The sequence below is a fragment of the Macaca thibetana genome, chromosome 16 (assembly GCF_024542745.1).
Source record: "Macaca thibetana thibetana isolate TM-01 chromosome 16, ASM2454274v1, whole genome shotgun sequence".
Taxonomy (NCBI): Eukaryota; Metazoa; Chordata; class Mammalia; order Primates; family Cercopithecidae; genus Macaca; species Macaca thibetana.
In genome coordinates, this window is record NC_065593.1 from 50864751 (window position 1) to 50889961 (window position 25211).

The 25211-nt window shown below is 53.0% G+C and overlaps 4 protein-coding genes across 5 annotated transcripts in view; 2 read left to right on the forward strand and 2 right to left on the reverse strand.

Annotated features, from left to right (window-relative positions):
- LOC126938621 (eukaryotic translation initiation factor 1) overlaps positions 1 to 25211 on the forward strand; it is a 1120764-nt gene that overhangs the window by 903809 nt on the left and 191744 nt on the right. The gene's annotated exons all lie outside the window — the stretch shown is intronic.
- The window catches only part of CNP (2',3'-cyclic nucleotide 3' phosphodiesterase), a 736460-nt gene that overhangs the window by 231377 nt on the left and 479872 nt on the right, over positions 1 to 25211 (forward strand). The window lies entirely within an intron of this gene.
- KRT35 (keratin 35) lies at positions 1243 to 5998 on the reverse strand. Of its 2 annotated transcripts, XM_050762742.1 has the most exons (8): positions 5474 to 5987; positions 4245 to 4327; positions 3893 to 4049; positions 3206 to 3367; positions 2790 to 2915; positions 2069 to 2289; positions 1601 to 1750; positions 1243 to 1495 (listed from the first exon to the last, which is right to left on the reverse strand). In XM_050762742.1, exons 1-7 carry the CDS (start codon positions 5942 to 5944, stop codon positions 1603 to 1605), a joined length of 1368 nt encoding a protein of 455 aa, XP_050618699.1. In that variant the 5' UTR covers positions 5945 to 5987; the 3' UTR covers positions 1243 to 1495; positions 1601 to 1602. The 2 variants fall into 2 exon arrangements, with proteins under 2 accessions (XP_050618699.1, XP_050618698.1); XM_050762741.1 differs by having other exon boundaries at positions 1243 to 1750; positions 5474 to 5998.
- On the reverse strand, positions 10949 to 14710 carry KRT36 (keratin 36). Its single transcript, XM_050762730.1, has 7 exons — positions 14206 to 14710; positions 13444 to 13526; positions 13046 to 13202; positions 12379 to 12540; positions 12154 to 12279; positions 11755 to 11975; positions 10949 to 11385 (listed from the first exon to the last, which is right to left on the reverse strand). Exons 1-7 carry the CDS (start codon positions 14662 to 14664, stop codon positions 11190 to 11192), a joined length of 1404 nt encoding a protein of 467 aa, XP_050618687.1. The 5' UTR covers positions 14665 to 14710; the 3' UTR covers positions 10949 to 11189.

Sequence of the window (25211 nt, forward strand, 5' to 3'; positions counted from 1 at the left end):
GTGAGCATCATCCTGTCCCATCTCAAGGCCCCCTCCCACACAGACCAGTCCTCCCCTGGTAGCTAACACACCTCCTGGCACAGGGGGATGCTTTGTAAGGGTTCGTTGAATTAAGTGAATGATCCTCAGGTGACCACCCCTTTCAGGTGCCTAAGCCTCACCAAAATTAGCCAAGGAATTCCAAAAAGACCAACATGGATGTGGTACCAGATGCCAGGAGTAAGGTGTGGCTGGGAGCAACCAAAGGCCCAGGCCCTCTTTGCAGGGGGCTAGAAAGGAGAGGATTCTGTGTTCAAATCAGAATGAACTATATCAGATGTCCTTAAGGAACGAGGGTCTCCGGCTTGCCTTGGTCAGCATCTTCCAGCCACCTGCTCTCCCCTTGGACACGGCTACAGTTCTCTTAACATCACTGAAGCTCCTTAGCAGGTACTCTCAGCATCTTATGAGGAGCACATGCCAACTGGGAACGCACATCTTCGTTTTTAGTTTAGAAACTTTGGTCTTGGCCCTTCTCCCTTTCCCACTGGGATTAATGGAACTTGCTATTTGCCTTGCCTGTTTGGGGACGACATTCTGGACACAGATGAGAGCCTTTGGGTCAAGCTGCTGGGAGCTCTCACACCCGTCTGAGGAGGGCTCGTTGTACACCTCGCCAGACGCCAAGAGCACAGGAGCACATGCATGAGCCTCCTAAGGACAGAGCCTTAGCATTCAGGATGGAAGCCCTGAAGGCGAGTGCACTCTCCATCTCCTGCTTACGACGGGCTGTGGGTTGTTAAGGGGGTTGCTGAACTTGGAGGGCTGCATGAAAGGGCTGCAATGGAAGGGGGCTGATGTAAATGCACCCCTAAAAGTACCCTGGGAGGGAGACACCCTGTCACCGGTCTTACAGGGACCACAGACAAAAGGCTGATAAAGTGGCCTAAAACCCTCCCCATTATGCTGATCTCAGTTTCCATCTCAGTTCTGTCCATCCCACTCTGGGATCCCCAGGTGACCACGTATACTAAGAGGGATTACAGAGAGGTCTGGAAACACCTGGCACCACACTGGAATTGTGGAGAAAGGTCTTCATTGGGGAAGCCAAGCAAAAGCTCTCACTGTAGGCCTCTACCCACCCCAAACAGGTGCACAGTGACCCTGTCATCCAAAGGGTCATACTTGGCCACACCTCTCCCATGAGTCTGCCCAACAGTCACCCCCTGAACACAGCAGAGACAAAAGCCAACACCACCAGAATGGTGCAAGTTAGGCATCAGGGGCCTTAGCAAATGCACTTTATTGTTCTGCCAACAAAAGCCCTCTACTGCATTTCAGAATCCACTGTAACAGCACCCAGAAGGAAAAGCTGACCCAGGAGGCAGCCTGAGAACAGAGACACCATTGAAATGATGAGGAGTTGAGACCTTTGGGATCAGCCAGCCTTTGTGACAGGCTCTGAGAAACTAAGGCACGTATTTGCAGTGAGCCTTTTCAGGGCCAGACCCTGGGCCTGGGCTCTGCATGAAGAGAGGGGATTGGGCTACAAGGGTTAAGGTTGGGTAGAGGCCAAGTTCAAGCCCTAGAGACGATGGCTATGCCCTTCTGGGTCACCCACTCTCAGAACCGGCCCCCTGGGCAGGGCACACAAATGGGGCGGGGGCTGCAGGTTAGGCGGGCTGCACTAGGACCGCAGGAGGCCGCAGGAAGACAGGGAAGGCATGACTTGGAGGGTGAGTAGTCAGGTGCACATGAGTTACAGGGGAGCCTAGAAAAAAGAAAACAGTCAGATTACTATGATTTTCCAGTTGCTGTTTGCAGTAACTCAACGTAGATCCTAGACTATGCAAACTGGGAAGCACCTTAAAAATCACCTGATCCTGCCCCCTTGTTTTACCAAAAGGGAAACAGGCCCTGAGAGGAAAGGGGGGCTTGCTGGAGTCACGTGATGAGTTTGCAGCAAGACCAGAACTAAGAGACCAGGACTCCAGACTCCGGATGCCAGGCTCTTTCTAGGCACCACGCTGTCTTTTCAGAACTTGGTAGGTTGCAGTGAGAAGACTAGAGCACATGCAGTGATACTCACTTGCTGTCCTCACTCTCCAGCAGGCCCCGGTATGTGTTGATCTCACACTCTAGCCGGGCCCGGACGTCCAGCAGCACCTGGTACTCCTGGTTCTGCCGCTCCAGGTCAGCCCGGATCTCGGCCAGCTGGGTCTCCACGTTGGTAATCATGCACTGCATCTGGGCCAGTTGGGAGCTATAGCGGGCCTCCGTCTCTGCCAGGGTGGATTCCAAAGCATCTCTCTGTGAGGGCAAGGGTTGTATAGGGAGGAAAAAGGCTAGAGGTCAGAGAAGGAGCAAGGAGGATTCAACTGGGTCTCAGTGAGGCCTCAGAATCCAAGAACAGAGGCTCGGAGAATCAGGGTTTGAGCTAGGATGAACCACAATCAGACATCTCACTTGAGATGAGCTAATTAGCACCTGTGGCTTCTTTGATCTAGAGAGTATCTCCCTGTTAGTGTCATCTCTGAGTAACTGATAATTACTCAGAAGATGTATCTGCTTACACAAATATGGGACCTACTGCCTGGACATGTCAGTTGCTACAGGTCTCTTGTCTTTTACCACTAGGGGATTCATGATTGGGGCTGGTCCCTCATTCCGTCTTTTCTGCATGGAGAACCCCTGGTGCTCAAGAACATGGACCCCTGGAGCCTGCCTGTGTGGTCAAAGCATGGAAGCTGGGGAGCTTGTGTTCTCCCCGGCTTAGTCCAGAGGCAGCTCCACCCTGCCTTGGGACTCACCATGCTGTGCTGGGCCTGCAGCTCAATCTCTAGGGTGTTGACTGTCCGTCTCAGCTCGATGATCTCTGCCTGGCAGGACTGCACCTGCTCTGAGCTGGAAACCACCTGCTGGTTCAGCTCCTCAGTCTGAAACACACATACACAGGACCTGGTCAGCAACACTGGGGACTTGGCTTCAGAGAGCTACAGAGGCCAGTTAGAATCATGAGCCAAGAAGGACCTTCCCAATCCCCTAGTCCCACTCATTTATTTTATACTGGAGGACATTGTTGCTCAGAGGACAGCAACCTGCCCAAGTGGCACAACAAGGTCAAAACAGAGATGAGACTCAAAGTTAGGTTTCTTGATTCAGAGCCCCAGGGTCACCTCCATGTGAGCCACCATGTACCCCTGTTGCACAGACTGTTTCTACCTACCTGGGTGTCAAACCAGTCTTCGGCATCCCGGCGGTTATTCTCCACGAGGGTTTCGTACTGGCACCTCATCTCATCCAGAACTCGGTTCAGGTCAACAGGTGGGGCAGCGTCCACCTCAACATTGAGCCGGTCACCAAGCTGGCAGCGCAGTGAGTTCACTTCCTATGGCACAGACCAGGGTCAGTACTAATTCCCAGAGGGCTGCCTCCCAAGCTCACCTCCTCCTCATGTTCACCTCCTCCCCATGTTCACCTCTCCCCCATGCTCACCTCCTCCCCTATGTTTACCTCCTCCCCATGCTCACCTGTTCCCCACGTTCATCTCTCCCCCATGCTCACCTCTCCCCCATGCTCACCTCCTCCCCATGCTCACCTCCTCCCCATGCTCACCTGCTTCCCCATGCTCACCCATTCCCCATTCTCACCTGCTCCCCATGTTCACCTCCTCTCCATGTTCACCTCTCCTCCATGCTTACCTCCTCAACATGCTCACCTGCTCCCCATGCTCACCTCCTCCTCCCCATGCTCACCTCTTCCTCCCCATGCACACCTGCACCCTCATGTTCACCTCCCCCCATTCTCACCTCCCCCCATGCTCACCTCCTCCCCATGTTCACCTCCTCCCCATGTTCACCTCCTCCCCCAGGCTCACCTGCTCCACCATGCTTATCTCCTCCCACATGCTCACCTCCTCATGGTTCTTTTTCAGGCAGAGCAGCTCCTCCTTCAGGGACTCCACCTGGGCCTCCAGGTCAGACTTGCACAGGGTCAGGTCATCCAGGATCCTGCGCAGGCCATTGATGTCCGACTCCACCAGCTGCCGCAGGGACACCTCCGTCTCATACCTGCAGGCATAGAACAGGGCACCTGCATCCGCGTTTCCTTTTTGCATCTAAATCAGGCCTGCCCTCAGACTGGCCAGGTGCTGTGAGTCTTGCTTTTATGCCTCGGGGACAGAGTACAGCCAAAACCCTGAGCCCAGGCATCACCTGTGTCCAGTTCTAGCGGCCCCCAACCACAGGACAAGCAGGACAACTCACTTGGTCCTGAAGTCATCTGCGGCCAATTTGGCATTGTCAATCTCCACCACCAGCCTGGCATTCTCAGCCTTGCTGCACAGGGTCTGGGGATATAAAGAAGTTATTTCATTGCAAGAAAGGACATTTCATTTGTTGGAGCTCCCTAAGGCTGACAAGGGCTGCCTCTGGAGAGAGGAAGTCACCCATCCTCGACCTCTGCTAGTCCATGGGTATTGGAGGGTTGTGGGCAGCCTCTAGGGATCAACTATGGAAAGTCCAGGGTTTCTTCCAATGCAGTGTGTCTGTGACCTGTGACCCAGGTTAGATAGCTGCATGAAAATGCAACAGGAGCCGGGCGCGGTGGCTCAAGCCTGTAATCCCAGCACTTTGGGAGGCCGAGGCGGGCGGATCCCGAGGTCAGGAGATCGAGACCATCCTGGCTAACATGGTGAAACCCCGTCTCTACTAAAAAATACAAAAAACTAGCCGGGCGACGTGGCAGGCGCCTGTAGTCCCAGCTACTTGGGAGGCTGAGGCAGGAGAATGGCGTAAACCCGGGAGGTGGAGCTTGCAGTGAGCTGAGATCCGGTCACTGCACTCCAGCCTGGGCGGCAGAGCGAGACTCCGTCAAAAAAAAAAAAAAAAAAAAAGAAAATGCAACAGGAAAGGCCTGGCATGATGAAACGAAGCTTCTTCCTATCTCCCTGTCTCCCAGGCCTACTCAGGGCCCAGGGAAGTTCATTGCCAACAATGTATTCCAGGATTCTGTGGTCATAAATGGTCCCTCACAGGAGCCAGCTGTAACTTTGGGCCAGGCAAGAAGCAGATATGGGCCCTTGGCAAGAAGGAAACTTCTCTGGCAGGCATTTTCATCCCTGAGTTACTTATGGGAAGCCTGAACTGCACTAAATACATCAAACCCAATCTCCTGACTTTAAATAAAAGAGGAAATGAAGACTCAGAGGGGTGGGCAATAGTACCCAAGGTCACAAAGTTCATTCATAGACCCGATGTTCAAGCTCTGGCTCCAGTAACTGCCATCTGGGTCACTTACCCAGCCTGAACCTCAGTGTTCTCATCTGTATAATGGGCTACTGATACCTCCCTCAAAAGGTTATTGGGAGGAGCAAATGAGGCCACAGAGGTGAACATGCTTGGTGACTTCCAACATGCCCTGTGGGAACAGAACTATCAATGAATACTGGTGATACCAAGTTCCTGGGAATCCAAAGCCACTCTGAACCTCTTACCTTCTTCTGGAGTTCCTCAATGGTCCGGAAGTAGGACTGGTAGTCGGGGCACATGTAGGGGACCTGCTGCTCACACCACTCACGGATGCGGCTCTCCAGGCTGGCATTGTCCTGCTCCAGCTGACGCACCTTCTCCAGGTAGCTGGCCAAGCGGTCGTTCAGGGATTGCATGGTCTCCTTCTCATTGCCAGTGAGGATGCCCTCCCCAAACCAGCCCCCACCCACGCTGTAGCTGGTAGTGAAGCCTCCGGCGGGGAGGCAGAGAGTAGGGAGGCAACTGGTAGCCCTGTAGCTGCTTCTGCCCAGACCCGCTGAGCAGGCAGAGAAACTTCTGGCCCCACGGGACAGACTCGGGAGCTTGCAAGAGCTGCTGGAGTACATTGCAGACACACGAGTGGAGCCCCCACTGGCCCCTCCTGGGCTCTTGAGAGACCCAGAAGAGAAGCCCGCCTTGAGGCATTTGGAAGCCATGGCCCCTGCAACTCAGATGCAATTGATAGGTCTCTGAGACCAGACACCCCAAAGCAGAGAAGCAGCTCCTTACCCCAGATTTATATCTCTGCCCCAGTGGGCGTTGGTTGGCCTTTACAAAGTGTTTTCTCCCCATTAAAGTTAACACCACTTTCTTTTAAAACCCCTCATTAACCTGTTATTTAGTTTCCTGTGAAAATTTACCAGCCTCATAAAATGGGAGCCCCGTTGCTATGTCAAGACTCACCTCCACCACCCCACATCACTGGCAAGACCAAGTCCCCATCAGTTCTTCAAAGGGACCTGTCATCTGAGCCCAGACCTCAGCCTCCGCATTAAGCAGGCGTGGGAGTTCAGCCACCGTCTTGACTTTCTCCGGCTTTGACTTCTTTTATGGGCCCGAGGGAGTAGAGGAGGTCTCCGGGTGCTCCCAGGAGATGGAAGAGTAAACTTGGTTGTTGCAGGAAGGCAGGGGTCTTGCGGCCAGGGAGACACAGAAGGCTCTTGAATTGGCCCAGAAAATATGACTAGGGTCACCAATTTTCTTGGTTTCCTCAGGCATTTTCTGGCTTTAGTTCCAAAAGTTCCATATGCCAGGGAACCCTCAGTCCTGGGCAAAATGGGGTAGCTTGTCACCTTAGATACTGCAGAGCCCTGATGGACACTTCCCTACTCTTTCCCTTGCCAGGAAGTCTGCCCAGGTTATAGAGCCTAACTTCCAGCCACAATGCCTAGAGGTCAGTTAATTGGACACCTGCCCATGATGATATCTAGAAGGGTGTGTCTTCCCCAGTCCTGGTTGAGAAATGGAGAAGCTCTTCCTTCTGGCTGCCTGAATTGGAGCTCTTTTCACACAGCCCTATCAATAACCTGGCTGATGGTAGCAACTATCATTCACTGAGCATTTAGTACCCACCAGCCCCTACGCTAATCTGTCTCTATGCATTCTCTTATTCAGTTCTCACACAACCTCGTGAGATTGGCATCACCAATAGCCCATTAAATAGAGGAGGCTTGGACTGTTGCAGGAGCCTGTCCCAGATCACAGCTGAACAAGCATCTGTACAACTGTTCAAGGCATGCTATCTTCTTTAAGACCCCACACACGCTGTGCAACACAGTCGTGGATAGAAAGGTGCTGACTCCTGCAGAAGCAGCCAATGGTCAAAGTGGAAAATGGCTTAACCAAGGTCCACACAGGCTTCCCAGTGAGGCTAAAGCCCAGGGCTTCCAGCTCCAAACCACAGGCCCACCCCACTGCCTCTAAGGGCCCAGTCCTGGTCAGGCCTTCCTTCTGGAGCCTGGGCCCTGCTCCAGCCCTGCTGTGCCCTCCCAGCTCTGAGTGCCCAAGGCCATGACTGTTGTGGATTTCCTGGCCTCCAATTAACTGACATCTGATTGTCTTGTGTTTCAGCCCTATTTTCCCAGGGAGACTATAAGCATGGGGGCAAGGATTGACCTTGTACTTTTTTTGAAATCTCTGTAGTGTTAAGCACAGTGCTGGGCTTCTAGATGTCTATGAATGAATTAATTAATTAATTGATTTTCCCATGGTGAATTGTGTTAAGAAAGGAAAGAAAGAATGGAAGGAAACAAAAGAGAGTAGGGAGCAGGGAAAGGAAAACACAGTCAGTCTTACCATTCCTACTTTTTTTTTTCTTGAGACAGAGTCTCACTCTGTTGCCCAGGCTGGAGTGCAGTGGCACGATCTCGGCTCACTGCAAGCGCCACCTCCCAGGTTGACGCCATTCTCCTGCCTCAGCCTCCCGAGTAGCTGGGACTATAGGCACCCGCCACCACGCCCAGATAATTTTTTTTTTTTTTTTGTATTTTTAGTAGAGACGGGGTTTCACCGTGTTAGCCAGGGTGGTCTCAGTCTCCTGACCTTGTGAACCGCCTGCCTCAGCCTCCCAAAGTGCTGGGATTACAGGCGTGAGCCACCACACCCGCTCTACTATTCCTACTTTTATAAATGAGGAAACTGAGACTCAGAGATGGAAGGGGATCAGGCATCTCTGTGTAGGTGAGCAGCACCTGTCCAGACTAATCAGCCCCTCTGGCCAAGAACAAAGTGTTTTCTGGGCCAAGAGCCATTCCGCCCAAGGGAGACGGATCCCATAAGCCAATTTAGTGCTAAAGGTGTGGCTAAAAAATTCTTGATAAGATTTTTAGATAACTTTATAAAACATATATGTAATATTTTTCAAGCTGTTTTAAGGTACTTTGTAAATTGGTCTGGTCTATTTCTGTTCCTTTTTAGCATTCTTTTCTTAAATGAAATAATTATCTAGAACCCCTTATCAGCAAGAACTAACATTGTTTAGCACATTCCTAGTGACTTTCCTGACAGGATCTTTGCACTCTGCTCAGATGTGGTCCAGGTTGTCCCAGATCATTCCATGGATACACTAAATATAGCCCTAAAATACTTTTTGCCCTCCTTCCTCCTTTTTCTGCCCATCAAATCCAAATCTGCCCTAAAACCTTTCCTGATCATCCCAGCCCTCAATGATTTCTCATCTTCCCCAAAACCTGAAACCCTGCCCACACTTGCTCCTGCTATCCCAGTGCAGTTGCTGGGAATGTGGGGGCAAGGTGTCTCCACAGCTGGGCGTGAGCTCCTTGGGAACTGTGCCTGTTATCCAGTCTTTGTTCCAGCCGCTTCTGCCACCCCTGCTGCTTCCTAGATAGGCCTGAGCCTTAAGATTGGATTGGCGGTGTATGCCATGTTCCATTGTTATCTCTTCATTGATTAATTGATGTATATGTGTAAATGAGAAAGACAGTCAGCGTATCTGGAAAGTACAAAAAAGATCAGAAAAACCAGACCACCTTGAAATAAAACATCATATTCACTCTGGGGAAATTTTATTGAATGTTTTCTACTATTTCTCTCTTGATATCAATGAAATAGGAGCCCAAAGACCTGAGAAGGCTCCTAAGTCAGCCACATGCTGTGTGACTTTAGACCAGTCGCCATCTACCGCCACAACACTGTTGAATTCTGGTTTGCACATCGGTCAGTGATTTCAATTGCAACTCAGTTAAGGGTGTGTGTGAGGTTGAGATAGGAGGTGTTTTCTAACTGATACAGGTGCTCTGGACAATGTAATTAAAAGCCAGGCAAGGATGCATAAATAAAGAGCTCACAGCCACACAGGGCTGACCGTGTGCATCAGATGAGGCTATGAGTGTGCCCTGTAAACTGCAGAGTGATCATAAAAAGGGAAAGCACTGTACAATGCAAGATGCTGATGATGTGATTACTTGTCAGGTCACGCCCTGTGTGGTCCATCCACAGTGACAAGGCAGCTCAGCGGTTTCCCGGAGACTCGGTCCATTCCTGGACTCCTGCCTGTTTCCGCACAGACTCCAGCCTCAGGCCAGAGGCAGGGGTGCAGACCTTAGGCCCCAGAGCATGAGTGGAGCAGTGAGGGGCAAGGGGCAGGGCAGATGAGAGAACCATGCTGACTGCCTCCCCTGCCCAAAGCCAGGTGCATCTTCTGAGGCTGAGGCTTTGGGTTCACCGTCCAACTCCAAGGACACTGCTGGCAGCAGAGCCCCCACTGTAGCATCCTGACAGATACAAAGCAAAGAGTTTGGCCCTCGCAGTGGGGGTTCCTGTTTGACACTCTGAGGCCAGGGACTCTGCATTTGTAGTAAGAGCAACACTGACAGCTACCACTTTTTGGAAGCTACACACACACTGTCTCATTGGAGCTTCCCGGCAGCCCCATTTCACAGATGAACCTGCCGAGACCAGATAGGTCTCATGACATAACCGGGCATGTACCACAGAGCGGCAGAGTCGAGCTCAGTGCAGGATGCTCTGATGCTACCTGTGCATGTCTTCTCCCGGGGTCTGATACGTGTTTGCTGCACCTCTGGCTTGCTCAGCAAGTGACTGAAGAGTCCCGTTTAGCAGCAAATAGCAGATGACCTGAGGCAGAGTCAGGTCGTGGAGGTCTTGACCATGACCCAGAGGAGAGCCCAGAGGAAAGTGAGTGCAATAGAGGGGGAGGGGGGAAGAGAGAGAGAGAGACAGAGAGAGAGAGACAGAGAGAGAGACAGAGAGAGAGAAACTGCTGAGAAGAGCTCCAGAGTCAGGGTCAGGATAGCCGGGTGATAGGCAGGTCTCTGCCACTCACTGCTCTGTGGCCTGGGACAAGTCACTGCCCTCTCTGGGCCTGTTTTCTCAAGGGAAGACTGGAGCAGGGAGCAAAGGAACCAACTGTAAGGCCCTCAGACCTCTCCCAGGCCATGCTTCTCTGATCAGAGGGATGTCCAGGTCTGGCAAAGTCAGGCCCCACCACAGACCTGCCTGACTCGGGTCTGCCAGTGGAATCCAGGGCTTTGACCTCTGCTCCACAGTGAAGTCTGGCTGTCCTCTCCCCCCACTCCATGTCTGAGCCCCCACCCCCACCCCACTATCCCCGACACCCTTCAGTTCAGCCCTGTGTGCCTTGTTGGTACATGGATTCACATGCCCTCCACCTTCACCTCCCTGCTCTCCCTGACTGCCTGCCCCGGCGTGGCTGGCTCAGGCTGACTGCCTAGAGTTTAGCCCTCTCTGCTTGTTCCTGGGACCTCCTCTCCTGAACCATCCCCAGTATCAGGGAGCAGGATGACAGGAGCTGGACAAGAGAGAGGAAGCTGAAAGTAAAAGAGAGATAGCCACCGAATCCAGGTCGGGCTACGAAGGAGGACTGGCTCGGGAGCCTTTGCGTCTTCTGGGGTAGGCACCGTGAGTAGATGTCTATTCACTGGTAGGGCCAAGCTGAGAGCTATGGCCAGCACCCATCCAGACTGGGTCAGTGTCTGTTCTCATTGGCCAGGTCCTTAGGCTTCTTTGTTATTAAATACTTGAAATCACCCTGCCACCGCCTTCCACTCAGAGCCCGAGAAGATAGACCTAAATGCAAACCCCACAACTATACTGCAGCCCCTGATCAAACACCCCCATGAACCATACGAGCACATGAGCATCAACAGAGTCAGCCAGGATTGAGTTTGCTATGCCAGGAGAACACACTTTATTGGGTAAATTTCCAGGAAACCTGGTTTTGCATGGCGTAAAAGCACAGTTAAGTCCAGAAACACAATACGGGGAGTATTTTTAGTAGAAAAACCTGCTAAGCGTAGGGGGACCCCTCTAGGGAAGGGCAGGGTCATTAAGCAGCCAGAAGCCACAGGGGTGTCCTCCTTCCTGTGGTCGGGGCCCTGCCCTGGTGGACCAAGTGGGCTGTCACAGCGGGCGGGACTGCACGTGCTCCCTGGAGGAGATGACTTTCCCATCTCTGATCTCCTCGGTGATGGTGCGGATCTGAGTGCCAACCTGGGGAGCCGAGGTGCAGGGCACAGCAGGGGCACAGGGCACCAGGGGGACAGAAGGAACTCTAATAGCAGGCTTGCATGCCATGGCACAAGGTGGGGAAGGAAGCCTGAGGAAACAAAATCATGTACGGTGCATTTGGCATCCGAGTACTGGGCTGAGATTCGTGTTAAACAGATCTAGAGGATCAAGCGAGACAGGTGGCCTCAGACCATCTCAGTGCCCTGAATTTCCCAAGGGTGAGAAGACCAAGCTGCAGGAATTAAGAGCAGAAACTGCCAATCAGAAAAGATGGTGGAAAACATGCGGCGTGTGTTGGATTGGATTCTCCCCCTGCGCATGACCAATGCCTGGGACTAGATGGAGAATCTCAAGGGGCTTTGGTTTAGTCCCCTTCATCTGGGTGACAACCACTTCCGGGTTTGACACCCTCCACATGGCACTGAGGTTCAGTCAAGCCCTCCCCCAGCCCACTCACTTGCAGTCCTCTCCCTCCAGCAGGCGGCGGTAGGTAGCGATCTCGCCCTCCAGCCGGGCCTTGACGTCCAGTAGCACCTGGTACTCCTGGTTCTGCCGCTCCAGGTCGCAGCGGATCTCAGACAGCTGGGCCTCCACGTTGCTGATCAGGCACTGCATCTGGGCCAGCTGGGAGCTGTAGCGGGCCTCAGTTTCCGCCAGGGTGGATTCCAAGGAATTCCTCTGCAATGGGAAAGAGGAAGAGCTGCCCATGGGGAGGAATCCCGTACCCGAGAAACCCACAGTCCTGGGCATCTGCCTGTTGCCTGTGATCACACCCCAGGAGAGCCTGCAAGCTGAGGCTGATGCGTCGGGGACCTGCGGCAGGCCGTGGCCAGCCACGCAGGCAGGGGCCACTCACCATGCTGTGCTGGGCCTGCAGCTCAATCTCCAGGGTGTTGACCGTGCGTCTCAGCTCGATGATCTCCGTCTGGCAGCACTGCAGCTGCTCCGAGCTGGACACCACCTGCTGGTTCAGCTCCTCGGTCTGAAACACATGCGAGGGCCCAGGGCATGGTCAAACCAAGCTACTTCCAAAGGTAACCCCAGCCCAGGAGCCTGTGGTCCCAGGGCACCCCGGCCCCACCTGGGTGTTGAACCAGGCCTCCACATCTCTGCGGTTATTCTCCACCAGTGCCTCGTACTGGCATCTCATATCCTCCAGGATCTTGTTGAGATCCACTGGGGGAGCAGCGTCCACCTCCACATTTAGTCGATCCCCAAGTTGACAACGGAGCACACTGACTTCCTGCAGGGAGGAGGTAAGACAGCATGAGGTTGCAAAAAGGATGCTGGATTGCAGGTTTCACTGACCCAAATTCAAACCCTCTTCCCTCAGTCACCAGCCGCATAGCATTAGACAAGATACTTAAATCTCTCTGATCCGTGGTCTCCCTGTCTGTATTTACTTCCCTCCTTCTGTGGGATATTTGTGAGATGATACAAACCCTAGGCAAATTAAATTGCTGTTATCAGGCACTAGAGCCCAAATAGAAATTTAGTATTATGGGCAAAAGTGTAGACCCTCTATGACCTTAGGCAAGCAACTTAACCTCTTTGTGCCTAAGTTCTCTCATCTGTAAACTGGAGCTTGTAACAGTTTATAATTCTTGGGATTATTGTAAGGATGAAATGACATGAGAATGAAATGCAAGGGTTTTGTATAGTTCCTGCCACACAGTAAGCCCAAGGCCCAGCAGTGGCTCCCTAAGCTGGATGGGAAACAATGGGAGGTCACGTGGCACCAGCCTCACCTCCTCGTGGTTCTTCTTGAGGCACATCAGCTCCTCCTTCAGGGACTCCACCTGAGCCTCCAGGTCAGCCTTGCACAGCGTCAGCTCATCCAGGATCCTACGCAGGCCGTTGATGTCGGCCTCCACCAGCTGCCGCAGGGACAGCTCTGTCTCGTACCTGCACACACAGAACCCTGCCAAGTCTGTAGCAAAGGAAACCACACACCAGCAGGGCCCCCTGCCCTACTGGCCAGCTGCAGTGACTGACGGTTCAGGAGCATGACGGTCCTTTTCCCTGAGGTCCAGGGCTCATGCCATATTTTCCCATCCAACCTTATTCTCGCTTCACTAGCTCCCAAAGGCAGGGGATAGAGGCAAGGAAGTGGCATGGCAAACCTTCCCTGATCTGGCCCACTCACTTGGTCCGGAAGTCGTCAGCGGCCAGCTTGGCATTATCAATCTGCAGGACCAGCCTGGCATTCTCAGACTTAGTCAGCAGGATCTGAGGAATGAGAGGTTTCCCATGAGCTATAGGAGGCCCAGCACTGTGGGGGCAGGTAGGGGGATAGCTCAGCTCACAGAGGCCACGAACTATGTACCACCAGCACCTTCAGCATTTCCAGCCCTGAGCCACACCCCAGGTGTTAGGGGAGCATCCGCCCCACAGGGGCATCCCAAGGATGTCAGTGGCCATCAGTCCTGGCACCTATAGCCTTCAGAGTGGCACAGTGAGATTCACTAGGGTGAGGCAGACCTGAGTTCAGATTCTGCATCTAACACTCAGGCTGTGTGATCTTGAGCAAGTTGCTGAACCCCTCAAAATTCAACTTCCACATCTGTTAGATGGGTCCAGTAATACCAATCTCTCCAAGATGAAGAATAAATAAGTCAGGGAATAGGAAAGTATCGGGCACAGTGCTGTATCCAGTAGGGGCTTGGTACATCTTCCTTCCCTTCCTACAGCAAGGGAACAGGGGTGAGGAATGGCTGGCAACAAGGTACAAGCAAGAGACCAACAGAGAAGCCTGAGTCTCCCAGTAAACCAAAGCCCTAGAGAGAAAATTTGCCCTACCAGGAGAATTCCCTAAAAGCTACTGTCCCATCTGGAAAGGCCCTGGAATGAGACAGACACCTCCTAAGAGTTGGGCTGCTCAGCTGGAGAGGGGCCAGGTCTCCCTCACCTTCTGCTGGAAATCTTCGATGGTCTTGAAGTAGGACTGGTAGTCTGGGCAGATGTATGGGATCTGAGACTCGTACCACTCCCGGATGCGGCTCTCCAGCTCCGCGTTCTCCCGCTCCAGCTGACGCACCTTCTCCAGGTAGTTGGCCAGGCGGTCATTCAGGAACTGCATGGTCTCCTTCTCGCTGCCATTGAAGGAGCCCTCGCAGAACCAGCCCCCGCTCCCCACAAAGCCAGAGGAGTGGCACCCAGAAGACAGGTAGGAGCCAGGCAAGCAACTCCCAAGGCCAGAGAGGCCCGACCTAGCAGAAGAGATGTACCCCGCGGCACCGGCGAGACTGGGGACCCTGCAGGAGCCCACAGAGCGGATGGAGGACACCCGAGAGATGCCGCCTGCTGTGCCACAGAGGCCCTTGACAGACCCAGTGGAGAAGGTCGGGGTGCAGGTCTGGGTGGCCATGGTGCTAGCAGAGGAAGGTTGCAGCTTAGCAAGGAGCTCAGGTTCTGGACTCTCAAGGCCTCTGTGGAACATTTATATACACTCTCCATGGGGTGTTGGCATGGTACACATCTCTTGCTCTTGGGAAAGCCTATTCCTACCCCAGAAAGCTAATCTCATTAGAGTGTCATTTTTGCTACCCATCCAGAACGCCATGCCTTGTAAAAAAAAAAAAATCAAATTGTTGAATTTGGTTTGCTAAGTCAGGACTCTCCACTGTTGTCATTTCCTAGCAGAATATGAGTTTTATTGCCTCTTCAAAGAGTCTCTGCACCAGATCCCATAAATTGGGAGTGGCTGCACGAATGACATTTGGTTCCTGCTCTCTCCATCTCCCTTCCCCTGGGGAGCCTCGTCTGTCCCTCGTCACCCCCATCCACTGCCGCCAGCCCTCATAGCTGCTCACCCCTGCCTGGGCTGCTGGGATGGTAAAAGGGAGCAAAGGAACTAAAATTCAGGGAGCACCTGTGATGTACCAGGCTCATTGTTACTTCATTACACCTCGTAACAATCCTAGGAGGTGGCTGATTTTATCTTCATTTTTACCAATGTGGAAACTGGGGTTCTGAATGGTTTAATAGCTTGCTCAGGGTGAACACGAAGTGACTGGCAGAGCGTGGGTCTGAAACCAGGGCTCTCTGACACCAAATCCTACTTCCTTGCCCCACTCCTTCCCCACACAACTGGGGTCAAGTCTGGGTACCCAGAATTTAGGGGCAGGAGACCTAGTTCAAATCCTGGCTCTGCTACTAATTTGCCCTGTGCTACAGGGGACCACTTCCTCCCTGGGAACCTCAGTGTTTTCATCGGAACAGTAGAGATCATCATTCTGTCCCACCTGCTTCACACAGATATAAGGAGGATCGAACAAGAAGTGAAAGTGTTTTGCAATCCACTGGGTCCTGCTGAAGTGTTGGTTGGTTAAGTTAGGTTAGGTTAGGTTAGGTTAGGTTAGGTTAGGTTAGGTTGACAGTCTTTGATGATGGTTTATGGCTGTGACCAGCAAAGGTTCATAAGTGTGAACACTCACATGGCACTGCTGAGAATGGTCTGTCTGCCCACCGGGCACAGCAGGTCAGCGTGCCTCATAGCCAGTCCCTCAGTCAATGAACACATCATCACAGACTCCGGCTATTATGGAATCTGCATGCTTGGATCACTGGGCAGAGCTGGAGGGCAGTGTCCTCTGTGGCCATCAGCTTTTTGAACCTCATGGGTAAAATCAGTACCCTAGAACAACCTGCTCTGACCCTCCTGGTCCCTTAACAGGTCACAGAAATGGCCAATGGCAGATTATTTGGACAAAAGAGGAATACAAAGAAAAAAGCTAAATACTGCCAGATAGTTAAGCAAGCCGAGAGAGAAGAACCTGAGAATTAGGGACCAAAGATAAACCTGGGTCTTCCGCCTTGAAACGTGGACTTTCCCAAGGCTTGGGCAACCTGCTTACTCTGCCCCCACACACGCTTGGTTTGCAAAGCTGGCGTTTATGGAAGCATTTATATGCTTCTAAGGTTGTAATTTGCCAGCCTCTTAAAATATTTTATAAGCTTCTTTCTGAAGTTATCCAGGAAGGATTGGCTGTGGTGAACACGCCTCTCCCAGCAAGGTGGACACCTTGACAAGATGTCCAGGAGCAGCTGGCAGTGGGCCCCTGTGCAGCCCCTCTGGGAGCAAGAGCAGAGCATCAGCCCTCCAGAGCGCCCGCTGCCCCAGCCATGGCTTCCCCACAGCCACCCAATCTCCCCAGTTCTCCTGGCAGGGCCTAGGACTGGATTGCCATGGGGTTTCCCTAACTCAGCCCTTTGCACCATGTCATTCTTTATTGTTTGGGGCTCTCCTGTGCATTGTAAAATGTTTGACAGTGTCCCTTGACTCTACCGCCAGATGCTGGTAGCCACCCCCGCCCCAGCGTTGACAACCAAAACTGTCTGCAGACATTGCCAAACGTCCCCCAGGTTGGGGGTCAGCGGACACCACCACTCCCACATGAGAACCACTGGACTCTCAGGACCAAGACTGGGGCTCTGACCCAACCTCCCCTAAGCACCCCCCACTTCATTTTCTGGGACGACTAGTGTGGAGTCTGGCTGTCTCTGTTGGGCCCACTCAAGCAAGTCCTCAATACACCCATGCCTCTGTTTACCTTGTTTGTGACACAGCGTGCTTGTCCTGCAAAATGGGCCCGAGGGCAGCCCTCACCAAGCCCTTTGCACAGTTCTTCTCTGTTCGGGATCTCTGGCTGGGAGGCATCTGAAGTTAATATTCTCATTTTCTTTTTTGTTTTAACCCCTGTACTGTGTGATGCATATCTGAAGCTGATTCTAGGTTTCTCTCAGGACAACTGAATAAGCAAGGAGTCTACTGATCTGAATGTCCAGATGTCCCCATCATTCTCACCTGAGCGTCAAGAGGGCCACTGTGGACCAGAGAGGTGCCTCTAGGGTTGTGGGGAGAGGAATGTACCTTCCCTGGAGCAGGGGACCAGCTCGTCAAAGGAGAAAGTCTTTCAGCTGCCTTCAGTGTCCTGCCTTTTTCCTTATTGTTGACTGCACAGCCAACCCCGTCCACACACAAGAGAAGGGCCCTGAGCCTGGACTCAGCGAGAACTAAGTTCAAGCTGCTCCATCCCTCTAAGCCTCAGCTTTCACAATAGGTCTGTGGAGGTCATAACACCACAATCACGGGATTGTGAGAACTACATCCAAAGGGGCTTGATAAACAGGAAGTCATTTCACAGATTTAAGAGACTAAAACTGCTCTTAGTACCCATGTAGTCAGAACCCCAGTCCAGTGCTGTTTCCAGGGCACAAACCACTTGCCCTGGTTTAATGGAATACTAATTCAGAGGCCTAACCCAGCTGTCTGAGAAAAGACAGCTGCTCAAAGAGCATGGTCTGGGATTGTGTCCAAAGCTGCAGCAGTCCCCTCAGCTAGGAGTCTCCATCTGGCCTCTGACCCTTACTCTAGAAGCTTCCAAAAACTCTCACTCCACCTGCAGGCTGCAGTGCTGACAGGACGCCCTGTCCACCATGATCCCAGCTTGGGGGCAGGGGAAGAAGGGGAATGCTGCCATAGGAATGGAAAGCGTCCTGGTCTTTCCCCAAGCCCATCTTGAAAGGCCACCAAGTTCAACATCAACCCCTGAGTTTCTGGCTCCTTCTTTGACAGAAAGAAGTCTGCACCCTGAAATGAACTTCAATCTGAAAACCAAGGTTCTCCATGGGCAAAGACCCAAAATATCAAGCCCAAGTCTCCTTCTGCCCAGCTCTGAACAGTCCCTTCTGTGCACAAGGCATTACTGTCACAGTGTGCCCAAGGAGGGAGTGAGTTCTTCAAGCAGAGTATCTCCTTTTATGCTTCTCTGGGCTTTGGTCAGAACATGCTGGTCACCATCACCCAAAGGCTCCAAAGATAGTGAAGGAAACAAACCAGACAGCAGCCTCTGGGGCAGCCAGACCAACCAGAAGTGGGTACCGACAAGAATAAGATCTCTGCAGAAGGCCGATGGTTGTCTCTGTTAGAGCAGCCTGCTGGTCCCAGCTCCATCTTTCTGGTTTCCTCCTACTGCCTCTTCCACCCTTAAGGTCCATACACCCAGATCCTACAGAATTTCCCACCAGAAGAGGCACCTAAGAAGTGTTCATTCCATGTTTTAACCTCTTCAGATTCACCCAGCACCCAGCAGTCACCCAGGACCCTGGGAGACCCACAACTCATCCTCATTTCCTCCACACAACTGAATTTTCCTTGGAACAAAGAATACATTCAAGTGACAAAGCACCTGGGAGCCCTGTCCCCTCCCCTGAGACGCAGGGTTCTATATATTCTGTGTCAAATAACCCCATCAACAGCTCATGCCAAATACACTGTCAGCTTAGGTTAGATTCTAGTGCAGACATGCAACAACAGGTACACAAAGTTGAAGAAAGCCTTACAGAAGGGGGAAACCCTACATTAAGACCTTTCTAGCCAGCAATGTAATTTTTCCAAAAACTCCAGGAAAAGTCTTGTTTATTCAGTTTTGATGGTAGAAAACTAAGGGCCATTCACAGACCTGATAAAGAGAGCGTTGCCAGATTCAGCAAATTTTTTAAATGTGGTATTAGGAGCACACTTATAGAGTTTGTGTGTGTGTGTGTTGTTGTTGTTGTTGTTGTTGTTGTTTACTTTCAATTCTGGGTATCCTGTGTCTGAAACCTTCAGTAAGGAAACATCGCTGGTTGAGAGGCTTGGCCAAACAAATGCAGCTGTTCCTTCCCTCCTTCCCTTGTGGCCTGTCACCATGGCTGGCTGTTTTCAGGGTCAGGCATAGAGGGCTTCCCTTGGAGAACCGTGCCTTCCTGTCCTGTCACACCCTGCTCTCAGTGGCTGTCATTCTTGCCCTCCCAAGTCCAAACAGTACTTGGAGGTGCGGAGGCTGAATTATCCTGCCTCCCATCCTGGCCACCTCAGTGACATTCCACCCTCATGGCAGCTGCCTTCAGCAGGATGACTCAGACCTTCCTGGACAAGATTTGGCAAGTCTCTCTCTGCTCCATTTCCCACCCCAAAGCCTGTGCCCCAAATGTCTGCCTGCCCACTGCTATCACCCAGCCTCACCAGGCTCAAGATGATCTGAACATGCACTCAGTGGTGAAGGAGGTCCCGTCCACTGCCTGGCTGCCCCTCCACAGCGTTGGTCCTGTTTCTGAGCGGTGGCTCCTCCTGAGACGCTAGGGCCCTACGAGGAGCGTGGGTCCAGCTTCCCAACCTACTGTTCCTGGCCTGGTCCTAAGCCCTCATCAGGCCTTGACCTTCATCAGGCCTTCAAAGTCCTACTTGACAAGGCCCAGAGTTACTCTAGAAATCTCTTCTCCCGCAAAACACAGAAGTATTTTCTCTCCCCCTGGGGTGTGGTTTTTGCACTTGCCCAGGATTTCAAGGTTCTGCTCCAAGCTGCTTTTGCCATGGTAGATACCCAGAGAGCCACCCTCACCCCAGCCTTAAGCCGTACCTCTCTGGTCCTCTTGTGGCCAAGCTCAGCCTTCCACATCTCAGGGCCCACCGCCTTCTCCCCTGGGGCCAGCTCTCCCTGCACAGCTGCACTGGCTGCCAGCTCCCATCTGGAAGAGTCCACAGTCTCCTGCTCAGACCCACTGAGTCCCTAACTCCCCCACCCCACTTTTATGGTTGGAGCATTTCGGAGCGTCCTTTCTCTCCCTGGTGTGCTTGGAGAAGCTGTGATTGTGGGAGATGCACGGCCAGGCCCACTGGGAGAAAAGAGCTGGTACCTCAGTGTCTAGCGTCCCCTTGATTCAAGTATCACTTAGCTGAACCATAAAGTGAATTTTCCAAACACCCTGTTTGATTGGACTTGTAGTCTGCATTTACAGGGACCAGCATGCAATTGATTTGACTCTCTTCCTAACAAAAGCGTGTCTACAAACCAGACTGTGGGCTCCGGACTGTAATTTACCATGCCTGACACTGTGGATTTTACTTGCAAACTGGTCTGAGATCCTTGGATGAAAGAAGCCACAGTCATTATGACTGTTCATAAAACGGGATACCAGTTCTTGGCCAAGTCCCCCAAATACCCACCCCCAACAGGTACCTGTGCAAGTCTCAGCAACACCTGCCACCTGCTTATTTTCTCTCAAACTCTGCAAGAGGATGGAGGGTGTGAAGTGTGTCCAGCTCTTTTGGAGCCCCCAGAGGAGCTGCTCAAAGGGACACAAACCACATATTCTGCTCCGCTCCAATCACCAATAGTCCCAGGGACACCATCCAAAAGAGGGCAGGTCCCTGGGCAGCCCCTCAGATGCCCTGACCCAGGCAGGGAGGAAGGAAGGGCCCCCACAGCTGACTAAGAAAAGCTGGAAGTGGCCAGGCGCAGTGGCTCACGTCTGTAATCCCAGCAGTCTGAGAGGCTGAGGCAGGTGGATCACCTGAAGTCAGGAGTTCAAGACCAGCCTGGCCAACATGGTGAAACCCTGTCTCTAGTAAAAATACAAAAATTAGCTGAGCATGGTGGCGCACGTCTGTAATCCCAGCTACTTGGGAGGCTGAGGCAGGAGAATTGCTTGAATCCAGGAGGCAGAGGTTGCAGTGAGCAGAGATCATGCCACTGCACTCCAGCCTGGGTGACAGAGCAAAACTCCGTCAAAAAAAAAAAAAAAAAAAAACCGCTGGAAAAGTCCATCACACCCATCGCCCTGTACCGCCTGCTATGACTTCGCTTCCTAATCCTCCCCTAGGGCTTCCTTTGGCTGGGACTCAGGATCTACTATGGATCCTCAAAGCTATCACCCAACACAGAGGGGGAATAGGCACCAAGGGGGTCTCAGGCCTAGAACATGCCTGCAGCCACAGCCTGCTTGTCAAGGGCCCAGCTGGGGCCCCATGTTGAGATCAGGCCCGGCCAGGACTGGGTCTAGGGGCCAGTCCCTCCACCCTGTGTCCCAGCACGTGGCCATCGAGGCACTGACCTGCTTTCTGGGGTAAGCCTGCCCCCTGCAGGGCCCGGGCAGGACAGCCACCGCATTGAGGAGGGCAGCAACCTGGCTCATTCCCCAGGGTGGAGCCTGGAAGAGAGGGAGGTGCCTGCTGCTCAGGGTGAGGAGGAAGTGGCTGAAATGCCAGGAGTCACAGAAGAGCGCCATGTGTCTCCACCTGTGTGGGCCACCCGCTGCCCTCCTCCCTCCAGTGCCTGACCAGGCTCTGAGGTGCCAAGACACCCCAGGAATATCGCAGGCTTGATTCCTTCATCCCCTAGGCTTTGGGATCTGGGAGAGAGCCTCGCCTCTCCCCCCAGATTCCTGGAGCTGAATGCTTGACCCTTGGCAAAGGACCAGCCCCAGTCTTGGAAAGCACATTGGAACCACAGGTCCCAGCTCTCCCGCTGGGCAGGTCTTTGACCCTGTCCAGACCTCAGTCTTTCCATGTGTAAAATGGGCACAGCTGCGCCAATTCATGGGATTGCTGTAAAGATGAAATGAAAGAAAGGATGGGAATAAAGGATATGCTACTGTGTCCCCCTTTCCATTATCTCTTTCATTCCAGCATCTGTTGTGCTGACATGGCCTCATTCACAAACAATCACTGGCATGGAGATTAGCCAGGTGCCATTGCAAAGGGGCTGTTTCCTCATAGCCACAGCACTGGGAAGCATCAGTGTGAGACTGGCATGGGCATGGCATGTAGGTCAACCCTGGGAAGGTCAACCCAGCAGGCCTGATAAATCTGCCCTCGTTTGAATGGCCGCCCCACACCTGATAAAGAGTTGAGTCCCAGGGAGAATGAAGTGGATTCACCACCCACCACCTCTCCCACCCTTCTGACCATAGAGCCAAGATGACCACCTTCTATTCCCAACTTGGGAAGGCTCCTGCGGTAGCTTTGGCAGAAACACCTGCTCTTGGCCTGCCCTCTGAGCTTCCCCGGGATTCCTGATGGGGCCACAGAGGTCCCCAGATGGGGCCCAGCTTCTCAGTGTCCTCCCTGGGGTCTGGGTGAAAGGCTCTCAGGCCAGAGTCCCCACTGGGCCTAGAGTGCAGCTCATGTCACTGCTCCCATGGGCAACTACCCTCACCCCCACCATGTTCTGCAAAACTAGCTCAGAGAATGAGAGGGCTGCCCCTAAATAGCCTTGCCCAGGGTCTGAGGAAGAGAGGCTGCTCCAGGCCCTGTAAGCCCTGGGATCTGGACCCCATGGTGCCTTGGAGCAGCCAGGGTAGTTCAGCATTGAGACCCCAGGCCCCTCTCTCAGTCTAGGGTAGGGGCTCCTGTGCCCTCTGTACAATGCTTACTAACAACTTTCATTTCCCATGGCTTGTATCTATTTATTCCCTCATTTCTCCATTCAGCCCTTATAACATTCTAGGTATGAGGATGAGACTGACAATGAAATTGGCCCTACCCAGAAGGAACGCATAGCTTAGAAAAGAGAACCAGAAAGATCATGACCAGAGGTATCTTGTTTACTGAGCACTTACTGTGCACTAGTGACTGTTCTGAGCACTTGGACTTTAATTAACCTATGAGGAAGGAAGACTTAGCAGATGAGGAAGTGAGGCCAGGAAGGTTGAGTAACTTGCCCAGGATTACAAATGCAAATCAGGTCCCTGTGGCTCTAGGCTCCATGAACATTGCACTCCAGTCATTGCTGACAGCACAGGGTCTTGCTGGGATCGGTGGGGAAGACCAGAGAAGACCTAGAGCAAACGATGAAACCTGAGCAGAGTTGTGAAGACTGTGACAGTTCATTGGTGTGGGTGTCTCCTCCTACCTTCCTGTTAACCCATGGACTCCTTGAAGACAGAGGCTTCCTTTCATCTGCCTCTCTTTCTCCGGGACCCCATACAGTGCCTGGTATACAGCTGTCACTCAATAGATAGCTGCTGACCAAATAGGTTACAAAAAACGTTAAAAGGTGCCGGGAGCAAGGGCACGTCCTGTTTCTCTTTGACGCCTTAGCTCCTGGCGCCGTTCCAGGCACGTGAACTTGAGTGGAGCCCCACCTTGTTCTGTCGTGCGGGTGGCGGGGTCTGGGGTGGGATTTGGAATGGTGGAGGGTGGACACCTTTCTGCTGGTTTAGCAAGCTGTGCCAGGCATGTCTAAGCAACCGCTGTGTGAATAAGACAAGTGCGTGCAGCCCATACCCAGGCTTGAGGTGGGGGAAGAGAAGGAAGACAAGGAAGGGGGAGAATAAACCACACAGGGAGCAGCAGAGGGGAGGGGAGGGAATATGAGGATGGTGCCAGAGGAAGGGGGCAGATGGCCAGGGTGCCGGAGCTCCATCTACCCTCTGCCTTAAGCCCCATGACAAAAATCAAATGGCACTGGAGGGGCATTTCCCCAGTTTGTTCATTCATCTCTGCCTTTCCTCAGCCCTGACGGAGCCCACCTGCACTCCGTTGGATGACAGACCCCCCTTTGAGGAAGGCGCAGCCCTGCCCCTTAGAGCACACTGTCAGTGCTAGGACAGATGGGCACACACATGTGAACACCCAACTGTGCCCCACCTCAGCCGGGTGCTGCAAAGGAGGGGGTGTCCATCTCATCTGAATTTTGAATAAAAGTTGGTAGTCTCCAATAAAACCAAGACAGGAGTGTGGAGAGAAAGGAGAGAGGAAGGTTGGGTCAGATGGAGGTCTCTCGTTGAACAAAATCCCCAGGGTGCCCAGCCACCTGCCTGCTTCCTCGAGGGCACTTTGGGGTGGCAGGAATTTGAGGTGGGTGAGGGAGGCTAGTGTAGGAGCCAGAGCTGGGGAGAGGCCAGAAGAAGCTGCACCACCAGGACCGGGAGAAGGGCGAGGAGTCTAGGCTTTCCTCAGTGACCAGCAGGGAGCGGTTGGGGTGTCTCTAAGCTGAGAAGAAGACTCAGTTTCCAGTAATCACCCCCGCTGGAGTGTGGAGCATGGAGGCAGGGAGGCCAGCAAGGAGGCTGTGCCCACATGCCCATAGTTAGGACGAGAAAGGACGTTATGACTAATGCAGTGTCCATGGGAAGCCTTGTGAAGGGGGTGAGGGAGAGAGACAAGGCCAGGATCCGGGCTCCTGGCTCAGCTTTTCAGGTTCTCCAGGATAAAGGGCAAGGAAGGACCAGATCTAGGAGGATGATGGGCGCTCTTTTGCATGGGTGGATTGAAGGAGGTGATGTCTGGCTCGCAGTTGACAATGGGAGTCTGAGACTGGGAGGGACCTCAGCGGAGATTCAAGTTTGGGCGTTTTCAGAACATATGGGCAACTGTAACCATGGGCATGTCCTGGATGACCCGCAGGGACAGTGAAGAGGAAAAAGAGAAGAACACCCACACCAGAATCCAGGGGGCGAGTCAACGTGTAAGGAGTGAGCAGAGCAAGAGGAGGCTGCAAATCAGAGCAGGGGCAGCCAGAGGGGCAGGGAGAGAGCGGGGAGTGCAGAGAGAAGGGGCCAGGTTAGTGCAGCGGCCGGCCAGGGAGCTGGTCCCAGGAGTGGCTGGGAGTGGCGGGACCTAGCGGTGGGCCAGGGAGGACATTAGGAGTGGATGCCTCAGGCCAACAGGGAGCCATTTGCCTGAGAAGAAACACGCTCTGCAGGAAGCAGGGAGGCAGCAGGTGGGGCCTGGGCCTCCTTCTCCCCAGATCACCCCTTCACCGGCCCCTTGCAGCCTGCCCCAGAGGCCTCTGTACTTGACACCCACATTTCTCCCACCCTTGACTCCACTATCAGCACATCGCTGCTGTTCTCACTGAACATCCTCATCTGCCAGGCTGTTGAACTGGCTCACGTGCCCCTGCGCTGCCTCTGGTGTGTTCCATCTGTCCATGTCTGCTGGACACCATCGTCTGTGAGGTGCCTGTGTCCTCTGTTTGCTGCTGTTGTGCCTGTGTGCTCAGGTGGCCCATGGGCCTGTGTCTGTCCTTCCTAGATAGAAAGCTCCCTAGGCCTGTCCTTGTCTGGATTAGCTGCTCCGCCCAGCTGTGTCCCCCTCACCCCCTAAACCAGGGCCCTAGCAGGGGCCACCTCAGAAACCAGGCCAGA

Bases quoted from the DNA above. Each gene is read 5' to 3' on its own strand.
- KRT36 (XM_050762730.1), bottom strand. From the start codon at position 14,664: ATGGCCACCCAGACCTGCACCCCGACCTTCTCCACTGGGTCTGTCAAG. The intron at 13,527-14,205 runs GTGAGGGAGACC...CTCATTCCTCAG, and splicing joins TCGAAGATTTCCAGCAGAAG to ATCCTGCTGACTAAGTCTGA. The intron at 11,976-12,153 runs GTGAGTGGCCCC...TTCCCATTGCAG, and splicing joins TGCAGGCCCAGCACAGCATG to AGGAATTCCTTGGAATCCAC.
- KRT35 (XM_050762741.1), bottom strand. From the start codon at position 5,944: ATGGCTTCCAAATGCCTCAAGGCGGGCTTCTCTTCTGGGTCTCTCAAG. The intron at 4,050-4,244 runs GTGAGTTGTCCT...CTATGCCTGCAG, and splicing joins GCAGATGACTTCAGGACCAA to GTATGAGACGGAGGTGTCCC. The intron at 1,751-2,068 runs GTGAGTATCACT...TCTTTTTTCTAG, and splicing joins CTGGAGAGTGAGGACAGCAA to GCTCCCCTGTAACTCATGTG.